This window comes from Chenopodium album, chromosome 10 (assembly GCF_948465745.1).
Source record: "Chenopodium album chromosome 10, dcCheAlbu1.1, whole genome shotgun sequence".
Lineage (NCBI taxonomy): Eukaryota > Viridiplantae > Streptophyta > Magnoliopsida > Caryophyllales > Amaranthaceae > Chenopodium > Chenopodium album.
In genome coordinates this window covers 56,947,170-56,960,321 of record NC_137843.1, presented here as the reverse complement: position 1 = coordinate 56,960,321, position 13,152 = coordinate 56,947,170, and the positions used below count along the sequence as shown (strand labels likewise).

The window sequence follows — 13,152 nt, the reverse complement described above, 5'->3', positions numbered from 1 at the left end:
GAATAACTAAAACTATAATATTTAAGAAATTTTAATCCAATATAAAATAAATATTTTTGAAAAATTTTAATACAACATACACGTTATATATAATATGATCGGTTCATTATTTTACATTAAAAATAACTAATTTTGTATTCATATTATAATGTGAAATAATGAACTGATCATTTTATTGTTTATCATTATATTAATATGGTACTCTCTGTAGTCATTTTTTTTTTGGTTTTTTGGGTGCACATGCTAAAATGTTTAAATTTTATCTTGTTTAATTTGCTTACATTATTAGTTTGAATAATGAAATGGAAATAAATTGCACAACAGTGTGCAGTTCTTGATAGGAGACCAGAATAACTACCGGACAACTTTTATGGTGGAACTTCACAATAATTTGGCACCCATGGTGCAGATTTTCTTAAATTTATGCGGACAACATGAGTACATAGGCCCTAGACTGAAAGCCATGCCCTCAGGAGGGGTGAGGTTCAATGTCAACAACCCGAATCAACTTCGTTTAGATATCAATCTCAACAACTATGTAGACGACTCTTTATTCAATCAAGGAGCTCTCTTCATGGCAAATGATGGGTCCTTCATCATCAGCCACTCCTCGGACGAGGCTTCAACTTTGAGGGCTCAATGTGTGACGTTTGGGCATGTGGTTGGCGACTACAATAATCTCCGCAATATGATGCATAATGGCTATATAAATGTTGTTGAGTGCACCATACTTTGAGTAGCTCTGTACTAGTATAAAACGTACGCAACCCAAGGGTGCATGTTAAGATGTGATCACTCTAAAGTGGACGATGCCCATGTAAAATATCAAAATATAAGTTAAATCTAAGCATGTTTATGGTGTGTGTGTGTATGGTAGTATTATATATCTAATTCAAGTATGTAATGTATTATAATAATAATAATAATAAAGTTATAAATTAAAAAAAGAAAAAGAAAATTGACCGAGAAACTCTTGTAACACTAACGAAGTAATCCCTGTAACACTAATTGATATGTAAACCTATAATACCAATGAAATAACCCCATGATGGTTGGTCACACATATAAAAGTTGGTGTTATATACATTTGTATTACTCATAATTTATATTAATGTTGAAAATACATTGAAAAAAATGTCTTAAAAAACTAGTTAGCTATTATGAAATGGTAGAATTATTGATTTGACATCCGGTTTATTTTGTAGAATTTTTCGTTTGTTTGTGAGATTTGTTCCTTCTTTTTGAGAATATCTTACGTTGCTTTAAAATAATTTTTTCAAAATGATTATTTATCTCCTATAAAAAGAAAAAAAAAGGGAAAAAAAAAAAGAAAAGAAAGAAGAAGGATTTTTTCAGATTTACTACTCTAACTTAAAATCCACTATTAAATATACAAAGTGATCATATTAAGATTATTAACTCTAAATCATAAATTACATTTGCAAAGTGTGAATTTTACAGCTAGAATAAATCGTAAACTGAAATTGATTTTTGCATGACATTAACTGGGCCCAGTGTTGATTTTAAAGTGGGCCTTTTTATCGCTGGGTCATGGCTTCTGTGGTCATCTCATGAATTTGTGGCCGCTCATGACATTGGGCCAAATCTACCCTCTTATTTATTTATTTATTTATTTTTTTTTTTATAGATATTTTACAATCTTTAATTTATTTAAGTAGAGTGTATCAAATGAAGATTTTTATAAAGGCGATCGTTGATCAAATCTGCGATGTAACTAGTTCTAAGGTGAATTGTATTTGTATTGAAATTTTAGATTTCCTTGGAATTGTTTGTAAGTGTCGTTTGGCTATCTTTCATTAATGAAATCCTTTCTCTTCTTGTCAAAAAAAGTAGAGTGTATCCGTGCTAACGCATGTGATATACTTTCTCCTTTTTTTTTTTTATAGTTGTAACAATTTGACTTTTACACAATTCATGTGTTTCACTTTGACTAGCTTTGATAATTTATACACAAGTAAAAATATAGTCATGTGGGATCTTGTTAGGTTCGTCTCGATCTATACAATTTTAATATCTAAAGTTTATAATTTTTACATATTGATCATTAAAGATATTAAAAAAAAAGCCTAATTAATAAAGTTAGGGGCAAGGTAGAAAGTTTATACGAGTAGTTAGTTTTTATACTTTGTATTTGTTTTGGGTGCTGATATTGCCAAGGCAAAAAAGTCACTTCCAAGGCTAAATTTATCTACTACTGCCTGTAATCTATGAGAATCGAACTATAAATGTCAAACTCATTAATTTTGTCATCTAAGAAATTTCTTAAAATGAGAAGGATTTAATATACATAATTTTTCCACTAAACGTGCATATTTTTTAAATAAATGTGCAAAAGAAATTTGACCGAAATTCAATAAGCATATTTTTTGTGCATAATGTGCATAAATTTTCGTTTTCCCATAAACTTGAAAAAAATAACAGGTCAAAAATAAATTATGCACATTTAGTATAAAATCACTACTAAAATTTGGCTAAATTACGACCGTTTTTCTACGACCGTCATCTAAACGGTCGCAAAATATGACATTTGCGACCGTTTTCAAGGCGGTCGCAATATTGCAACCATTTTTGAAAACGGTTGCAGATTTGCGACCGTTTTTGCCTTTTTAAACCGTCGCAAAGGTATTTCAATGATTTTAAAATAAGTTGAAATTTAAAATACCCTTCTGCGACCGTCAAAAACGGTCGTAAAATTACGACCGTCTCATGAACGGTCGTAATTTGTGTAATTTGCAACCGTTTTTGGCGGTCGCAAATTGCAACCGTTTTAGAAACGGTCGTAATTAGTGTAATTTGCGACCGTTTTTGTCGGTCGCAAAAGGCTTTTCATTTATTAAAGGATCGGGTATAAAAGGGAGCCCACTCATCCTAACCCTAACAGATCTCACGCCGCTCTCTCCTTTCCTTTCTTCTCTTTCTTCTCTCTGTTCTCTCTCATGTCTTCTCCTCCTCCATCTTTCACTTTCCTCCTCCTCCATCTTTCTCTTTCTTCCTCCTCTTCCTCCTCCATCTTTCACTTTCCTTTCTCTTGTTTCTTCTGCCACCATTTTCACGACTTCACGCCTGTCCTCCTCCTTCTATTCTCTTTTTCTTCTTAATCTTTCTTTGTTCTTATTTGGATTATGGTGTTAATGGTCAAATTCGACCATAAAAATTCCAGATCTGGAGTTTTCATGGTCGAATTTGACCATATAAACCCAAAGAGGAAGATATATTGTACAAGGTATGTTTTTTCTTGAAATATTGTTTGTTTTTGTTTATTTTCGATTTTTGTGGGTTTAATTCGTTTTTTGTTCGATTTGTTGGTCGAATTTGGTCTAATTTCTGCGAATATAATTAATTTTTGCGATTTAATTTATGTGGGTTTTATTTCATTCAATTTTATTTATGTGGTTTTGATACTTGTTCGAATTTTTATATGTGGATTTAATATTTGTTCGATTTTATTTATGTGGGTTTAATTTTTTGTTTGTTTTTGTTTATTTTCAATTTATGTGGATTTTAATTCTTTTTTTCTTCGACTTCTTGGTCGAATTTTTTGGGTCTGATTTTAGGTCGATTTTTTTGGTCGAATTGTTCTTCATTCTGGGTTTGGTGCTTTTCGTTAATTGCGGTTTGATTTATTTTTTTGGTCGAATTGTTCTTCATTCTGGGTTTGATGGTTTTTCGTTAATTTCGATTTGATGTTTGTTAAAGGTATGTTGATTTGTTTGGTCGAATTGTTCTTCATTTTTTTCGGTTTGATTTTTGTTAATTTTGGATTTGATTTTCGTTCTGAATTTGTGTTTGATTTTAAGTAATTTTCTAATTTTTTGTTTGATATTTACAGTTTTTTTGCTTTTAATTTTGATTTATTTTCTGCTGGGTTTCATTTTATTAATTGATTTTTGTGGTTTCTGCTTGTAATTTGGATTTTGTGGTTTGTTTCTGCTTGAATTTGATTGATGTTTATTTTTTGTTTGCTTTGATTTCTGGATTTTGGTTTCGTTTGTTTCCGATTTTTATTATTTTTTTTCAAATTTTAGTGACCGCTTTAGGCCGTCGAAAATAAATATTTTTGCAACCGCTACTGTACCAGTCGCAATTATTATAAATTACAACTGTTAATGTAACAGTCATTGAAAATAACGGAAATGGTCGCAAATAAATTGCGACCGTCAATCAGTCGCAATTTTGACTTTTTGCGACCAAGTGAATAACGACTACCACGTTACAACCATTGACGGTTGCAATTATTTTTAGCGACCGTTTTTGCTATTTTTACGACCATTAGAGACGGTCGCAATTTAGCCGAATTTTAGTTGTGAATTTATACACATTTAGTTCAAAATATATGCACATTTAATCCTTCCCATTCTTCTCATTTTAAGAAACTTCTCATTTCAAAATATATGTGCATAAACTTTGGATTCTTAATTTCTTGGCCTTCTTGGATCTTCTACTCCGATGCACCAAAATATAGACCTATTTATGGATCGCAATTTCTCTTTCTCTTTTTTTTTTTTAATTTTAAAACAAATTAAGGTATGATTTTATGTGAAGGCGTACCTAGTCTACTCCAAGTATATATCTTACTCACTAAAAATAATTTATCATTAATTTTAGTGGATAAATAAGAAATTCTTATCTACGGTTTTTTTATTACTAAAGAACTGTAAGTATTTGAGATAAAAATGTAACCACATAATATTACACAATTTATTTTACGCGGTCTGCTGTACCGTGCGGCAGGGACTACTCGAGTTACTCGGTTAGGAGTTACTCCAATTGCCGGGGTTACTCGAGTTTCTCGGTCAGGAGTTACTCGAATTGTCGGGGTTACTTGAGTTTCTCGGTCAGGAGTTACTCGAGTTGCCGAGGTTACTTGAGTTACACGGTCAGGGATTACTTGAGTTACACGGTCAGAGGTTACTCGAGTTGTCAGGGTTACCAGAGTTACATGGTCAGGGGATACTCGAGTTGTTAGGGTTACTCAAGTTACTCGGTCAGGGGTTACTTACTTGAGTTATTCTTAACCGAGTAACCCCTCAAGTAACCCTTGACAAAGTAACCCCTCGACTAATCCATGACCGAACCCCTTGAGTAACCCCTTAAGTAACCCCTGACTGATGAATAACCTCTCAAGTAACCCTTGACTAAACCCTCAAGTAACCCCTTTTCGAGTAACCCTTGACCGAACTCCTTAAGTAACCCCTGATCTACTCGAGTAACCCCTGATCGAACTCCTTAGATGACCCCTGACCGACTAACTCGAGTGACCCATGACCGAGTAACCCCTTGAATAACCGGCCTAATCGAGTAATTCGAGTAACCTTAGACCGAGTAACCCCTTACGTAACCCTTGACCAAGTGAACTCCTCGAGTAACCCCTCTCCAAACCCCTCAAGTAACCCCTGATCGAGTAAGTCGAGTAACCCCTGACTGAATAACTCAGATAACCTCTAACAAAATAACTCAAGTAACTCCTGCCACACGGTGTGGCCTGTTGCACCAAAAAGTTGCTATCATTATTATTATTATTATTATTAACACATGCCGCCCCTAAAAGTTTAAGATGACTCTGCGCGTACATGTGTTTTGCAATTTTGTATTTTCTTGGCCTTTATCATGAATATATATTCCCTCCGTGTTTTATAAGTGTTGCAGTTTGACCGATATATAATTTTAGGCAATTTAATTGACTTAAATAAAATAAGAGGCAAGTGGGGTAGTGGGAGTATTATAAAAGAAAGATAATGGGATTAATATATTGAAAACTGATGAATGTGAGGAAAGAAATAATAAAAAAAAAGTAGTAGTGGGTTTAGGTTAGGACCATGAGAGGAGAAAGATATAATAATAAAGTGTAGCTTTTTGCCAAAAAAAAAGTGTAACACTTATTAAAAACGGCCTCATTTAATAAGTATAACACTTATTAAAATATAGAGAGAGTATCTAATTTGTGGATAGAAAGTTACAATAAGAAGAAAACAGAATTTGGGTAACCTCTCTGAAATGGAGAAGCCGAGACGGTAACTTCTAGGAAGGCTCTCGATCTCCTAAAATAACCTAGTTCATCTTCTCACTTTTTCCTTTCTTCCTTTTTGATTATATATATTCTTAAAAATTGATATAAATTTTGAATGTTGCTTAGAGCTAACGAGGAATCATACATCTGATTACGTACATCCGCTGGACCAGAATGAAGTGGAATTGGAATAATAATAATATATGTAAGTACAATAAAATAGAATGTTTGAATGGTACGTACTTCATATTAATAACTCTAAAGTCTAGATATAATAATCGCACAATATTTAAAGTAATGGCAAGAGATAGCAAGTATAAGATTGATATATCTTAAACGAGTATAAAGGATGTTCGAGTAACAAAGAGATTTTTCTTAGTGCAAAAATTAAACACGTCTCTCAGTTTTATTAATCACTAAACTTCACTTTTTCATTCACTTAATGGCTTTAGGTAAGCTTTTGAAGATCACTTAGCTCAGCTCTTCTTTTGGTAGTCGTTTATCAAGTCTTATTAAAGAATAATTAATTACACATTATAAAAGGGTCATTATATTGCCTTTAATCACTTTATCCTAACCCATATAGTTTTTCTGATCTATACCAATTTCTGAGTTTGTGTTATCTTCTTCCAAATACTCAAAGTTTCGTTTTCCTTTTACATTTTTTTTTTCCTCAAAAACATCATCGTGATCGTATATTAACTGGCCAAATTAATTAATCCGATGGACTCTTCAGCAAAGCCTGAACAAATCAATGTTAAAATAGAGTTGCTTGGTAAGTAAACTAACACTCATATATATATAGCTAGTCAGATTCTCGTTTTTTTTCTTAATTAGAACTTTTTTTTTTTTTTTTGGTTTCATGCATGTCATTAGAAAATTTGTAGATTATTATCATTTGTTAAAGCAATCCATACATCGTAGATTAAAGATACCTAATCTATTACCACGTCAAAGAACCAACCTAAATCAAACAAAAGTGTAAATTGATGATTAAAAACTCATATTTTAATTTATATACTTTATTAGAGTGTATACAGTGGCGGATCTAGAAATTTCGAAATGGGGGTGCAAAATTAGATGTTGATTGATATTATTAATGTTTTCATAATGTGAATGTTTTTACTTGCTAGTTCTTATTATATCTACATACATCCTCGCTCCGTTCCTTTTGTAATAATAATATATTGATACGAATCTAAAAAAAAAAAGCCTCAAATGACTATATTTTCATTTACGTATAAATCACAATTTGTGGTTATAAAAGATTGTGTGTCATAAGTTCAAACATATCAATATTTATAAAACAGGGAAAATATATCATATAATTTATGTTATATATATATATATATATATATATATATATATATATATATATATTGATTTTTGTAGAAATTTCGAAAGCTATGTTAATTTTAATTCAATAAGAATAATATAAGTTCAACAAAAATAAGATGAAAATAGCAGGGCATAAATATTTAGAATGTATTTTTATTGCTTGGTTTTGTCGTTTAGAAGATCATGTTACGAAAATGGGAGAGCAAAATCTATTAGAATACAAATTACATATTATACTTTACCCATGAATTTCATTTTATTTTTGCAAAATGGGGATGCAAGTGCTCCCCTTGGAAGCCAAATGCATCCGCTAGTGGCTTGTATATATGTGCTATATATGTGAAATTGGTAATTAATGATATACTTGTGTATATTATCGATGGGTACATACTATTATTGCTCTTTACAAAATAAAGTACAATTCTTCCTTTCGAAGAGTATCATATACTTGTAACTAATACGAGTGTTACATAATGTACATCATTATGTTGTAGGACGACGATGCTTCCAAGATTATCATGTACGATTGTACAAAGCGGCCTTCAATGGTGATTGGAAATCTGCTCATGAAATTTTTGTAGAAGACCCAAAGTGCTTCGCGGAAATAATTTCTAAAAATGGAAATACAGCATTGCACATAGCAGCAACGGCAGGGAAGCATATATTTGTAAAAGAACTACTTGCACATGCCAATTTAACGGATACACAATTAGTGCAGCCAAACAAAGCCGGAAATACAGCTTATTGTTTGGCTGCTGCTTCGGGTGTGCTTGATCTTGTCAAGGAGATGGAGAAGCATAACCCAAATCTGCCAAACATTGGCGGGAGCCTAGGCAAGAAACCAATTCAAATGGCCGCGGTGCAAGGCCATGAGAAGGTGGTTGATCATCTCATGACTCACTTTAACAATTTGTCTCCTGAAGACCGCATCAATCTACTCATCACTGTCATCGAAAAAGATTTATATGGTATGCTTGCCTAATATAATACTTCGTATGTATTAACTGTATAAGACTTTGTATAAGTTTGCTATCACTAGGAAGCCCTCCTCACGAGGGGAATTCCTATTGTAAGTTTACTATCATAGTAATGTTGAAATAAATTGTTTATTTATGGTTTTTCATCGGCTTGAATCCCTTAATACATAAATTGCAGATGTAGCTTTGAAGATCCTAGATGAAGATGACGAATTAGCCATTAAGCGGGATGGAAACGCAGTGTCACCATTGCTCGCCTTGGCCAGAAAGACACCAGTAATGATGAGCAAATTAAGTCATCTCCAGTATATTTGCAATGCATGTAAGTTCTCAACTACTCCAATATAATTCCAATTGTCCCATTCCACTTATTCTAAATCATTCCATTCTACATATATAATTTTTTTAATAGCTTGTTCACTAGCTGTTGGATTTATGTAACCAATTGATAATATGCCATCAAACCTATTTTTTATATGTTAGTTATCTTAGCTAAACTTTTTCAACAACTCATATATAAGTTATTTTCTTAACATACTATGAAACACTTTCTCCATCTCAGAATAACCGACGCGTTACACTTTTTCACTATTCATATATTAACTTTGACTATTGTTTTTTAACATTTAATAACATATTATATCATAAAATAAGTTGCTTGTTAAATAGATATTGATATAAAGATTTATAATATAATTTTTTTTTTAATTTTTATTAATATTTATTTATGTAAAAATAAGATCAAATTAATACATCAACATTTATATAAAGTTTGGCTGTGTAAGTTATTTGGGACAGATGGAGTATTGTTTAATTATTTGCTACTAGTACATTATTATATTGACAATATATTGATAATTTGTTACAGTGAAAAACAAATGGGGGAAGCAAGAGAAAGATCATAACCGCAAGCTAGAATTGGTACAACAAGTTTGGAAAAGAGTGATAAGAGAAAGAGATCATAAGAAAATCTCTAGTTTCTTATGGTTTCCATCGCCCGGGCTGCTCTTTGAAGCTATAGAGGTGGGCAACAATGAGTTCGTCGAAACCCTTATACGCGAGTACCCGGATCTAATATGGGAAGTGGATAAACAACAAAAAACCATATTTCATGTTGCTGTTGAGTACCGTCAAGAGAAGATCTTTAGTCATATTTTCCACTTAAAAGATGTTAACCATTTGCTAACTGAATATGTGCATCCCATCACTGGAAATAATATTCTTCATTTGGCTGCCTCCTTACCTTGCCCTAAAATTCTCAATAAGGCCTCGGGTGCAGCCCTCCAAATGCAACGGGAACTCTTGTGGTTTCAGGTAATTCATGCGCTTACCTCCTCCGTCCCTTCGTTTCAGAATAATAATTTATCTACTAACTTTAGAGGAGCACCCAGGCAATCAGCCTGATTTACAAACTTTTGTAAATCAGCGATTTTCGTGGGCCCCATTAGTACTTCATATTATTTTTATATTCGTCTGTGGGTTTTTGTCGTTAAGGATGTTTTAAAGCCGTTAGTGGGGTCCTTTAACGGAGCGGGTAACGTCGTTACCATCAAACTCATATAGGAAAGAAGTAATTTATAAACTTCGAAGCTCGACCCTCTTAATCGCCATTGTCATCCATGTTGATATATTTCAGATCCGTTCGTGGGTTCGGAGTATGACATAGTGGAAAGGTCGTCGATCTTCTCAATTACAGTGCTTACCCCGTGAATCACTCCAGGTATTTTCAATTCGATTTTTTGATTTCGGTTTGAATGTACTGATTAGATCTGTTTTTGGGTGTGGTGAATTCCAGCTGCATTAGTAAGACGCCACTGTCCAAACTGAATGGAGTTCATGTACATATGGCCTCATTCTTTGTTCAGCACCAGAATATGATTGAAAGCTTGTAACTAAATGAAAATTCATTATTTTTCATCTTCTTGATGTAATTTTGAAGGTTAAGTGCAAAAATAACTTCAGCAATGAAAATCAATATCAAAATCCTCTCCCAACTACTCTTCTATGGTTGGTTTGTTTGGCGTACACCAATTTTTTTTTTTTATATCTTGTAATTTAAATAGATTTAAAAATGTGAAGAGACCCATGCCATGGCCAAGACTACTTCAACCAATAACTAGAGCAGATCGTTCTTGGAGGGAAGAACCCATCGATCAGCAAGTGAAAAACAAGTAGCCAGCAATATAGTCAAAAACAGATTTCTCATGATACCCTCATTAGAATGACTGAGGGAGAGAAGGGGATGTAGCAATATAGTCAAATTTTGACAAATACTTATGATGGAACAGTGTAACAGCTAGTTATGGACAAACGGAGTACCACTATCTCTCAATTTTGGCTAGCAAGCAACTGTGTCCAAAGACTAGACCTCAGTATGAGAAAAGGAACCGCAAAAAAATGCCTTATGCTAGAGAATAATTGTAATATACAAAAGATTATAAATTCACTGTCAAATCCCTCTTTTAAACATTTTATTCTTAATTTTATTTTATCATCTTTTCTTTAAAGTGGGCAACTCCAAATGAACAACTCTCTTGCATGCAAATGCAATCCTTGGCGTTAAAAAATATTTTACGTTTAGTATATATTAAAAATGAATATTTTACGATTGAACTGCTTCCTCCGCTTCAAAAAAATATTATGATATAAAAAATAAATTTATATGATATTTTTGAGAATTATAATCTAAAAATTTGTTTTGAATAAAATTAAATTTCAATTTGTACATCTGAAATATTGGTATTTCATCGAAAATAAAACTCTAAACTAACAATTTTATCCTAAATTATAGTTGGTATCCAAATTTGATTGAAAATAGAATTCTAAACTTATATTTTTTTTTTATCCTATGAAATCTATCTAAGTCTATCCAACGTGACGCTACACTTGGCGAAAAATTGAAACGCTAAGTGTCACTGTCTCGTGATTTAATTTTTCTTAAATGAACCTGGTCCACAATAACATTATTGTGGACCAAAGTTGTCACGTGACTTTACTCAGCTGGCTGAGTTTACTCTCCTCTCTGCCTCTCCTCTCCTTTCCTATTTTCTTACATATTAATTGCTCCAAATTACCAATTTAATTCTTTCCTTTATTTTGCCAATTACTCTGACATTTTCTCTCTCTTCCCTTCTTCCATTTTCTCTCTCCTCAGCTCGAGCTCATCAATGGCGAGAACCAGAGGAGGTGGTACATTTCAACGAAAACGCGGCCTCCGTTCTTCTGCTACAAAAGTCGACGAACCACAACCTTCAGGTAATCTTCGTTTATTTCTTTTTTACTGCAATATTTAGTTGATTAATTGTTGTTTTCTTTAACTGAAATTATTTGGATCAATTTTGTATGAATTTTCGTTCAATTTTGATTGTTTTTTGTTTTGTGATTCAATTTTATTGATAATGTGTTGTTGTCGATGATTATTTGTGTTAATTTGAACTGGTTATTTGTTGTTTTTCTCTAATTTCAACTATTTGTATGAATTTTTGTTTTAATTTTGTTTTGTGGTGAAGATTTAGGGTTTTGCTATTTTCGATTTTTATTTTCTTTCAATTTTATTGTTTCCTGTTTTTCATTCAATTTTATTGTTAATGTGTTGTTCTCGATTAATATTTGTGTAAATTTGAGTTGATTAATTATTGTTTTTGTTTAATTGAACTATTGTTAATGTGTTGTTCTCGATCTAGTTTTTTGTGAGGTTTGAATGTAATTTTGATAGCAATATGTTTCATGTATGATTTGTTAATTGTGCTTTATATAATAATTATAAAAATTGTTAAAGGTTACTATAATATACATTTTGATTTCTTTTGTATACAAATGTTGTCAAAGGATTGAAGAAGAAAACTAGAGCTAAAAAGAAAAAGAATGCTCCTGAACAAGATGTTTCCAGAGAGCTTCATGAGCATCAGGCAACTGGTTCACCTTCGTCTCGGCAAAAGAGAACTCGAGAAGATGAACCTGAATCTAGCGTTCGCGCTACTGCTCTTGTACGTGTTAAGAGGCAAAGGACAAGAACAAATGCAGTTGAAGCTGGTGGTGATGTACCTATGTAAGTAACTTTGTTTACTTTGTAGTGTTCTGAAAAAATTAGATTCAACGTGCATGTTTGTGTGACTTTGCGTTATTATTTCTATTTTGCAGATTGCGACCATTTAAAACTAAATGTAGGCCTTTGCAATTGGTTGACTTGATGTCTAACTTTACTGATGCTCAAAAACTTTCTGTGAATGAAATCGGCTTTGGAGGGTTGTTATCATTGAAATTGAAAAGGAATCCTACTAGTATGTATAGGTGGCTAATTGACTGTTTTGACTATGGTAGCTGCATGTTTTCAATAGACAATAGTAAGGAGTTTGTGGTCACTGAATATGATGTTTATGATGTATTTTGCCTTCCTTTGAACCCTAATAATGTTGAGGAGATACCTCGATCTGCTAATAAAAGTAATCCTGACTTTGTTTTCAAACATAATTGGAGGTTGAATTTTGGGTTGGCAGATGAAAATGACCAAATTCCACTTAATTTGTTAGAGGATAGGATACCTACTTTAGATCAAGGTGGTGATGAGTTTAAGCAACTCTTTGTTATGCATGCAGTATCCTCTTTTCTGGCTCCTACTTCTAACCGAACTGCTGATCTTAGGATTGCTAAGGCAATTGATGATGTTGAACAAATTAAAAATTTGAATTGGTGTAAATATGTTCTTGAAAAACTGTGTGAAGGTGTTAAAGTTACCAAAAAGGAGAAATTCAAAACTGTTGTGGTTGTATTTTGATGTTGGAGATTATTTACTTTCATAGGTTGAGATTT

At 32.5% G+C, this 13,152-nt stretch overlaps 1 protein-coding gene across 1 annotated transcript; it reads left to right on the top strand.

Annotated features, from left to right (window-relative positions):
• Positions 1–7,745: 7,745 nt before the first annotated feature.
• Positions 7,746–9,747, top strand: LOC145565494 (uncharacterized). The gene is made up of 4 exons (XM_081625475.1): positions 7,746–7,749; positions 7,861–8,334; positions 8,522–8,665; positions 9,212–9,747. Exons 1-4 carry the CDS (start codon positions 7,746–7,748, stop codon positions 9,745–9,747), a joined length of 1,158 nt encoding a protein of 385 aa, XP_081481601.1.
• Positions 9,748–13,152: the final 3,405 nt, after the last annotated feature.

Bases quoted from the DNA above. Each gene is read 5' to 3' on its own strand.
- LOC145565494 (XM_081625475.1), top strand. The intron at 8,335-8,521 runs GTATGCTTGCCT...CATAAATTGCAG, and splicing joins CATCGAAAAAGATTTATATG to ATGTAGCTTTGAAGATCCTA. The intron at 8,666-9,211 runs GTAAGTTCTCAA...AATTTGTTACAG, and splicing joins CCAGTATATTTGCAATGCAT to TGAAAAACAAATGGGGGAAG.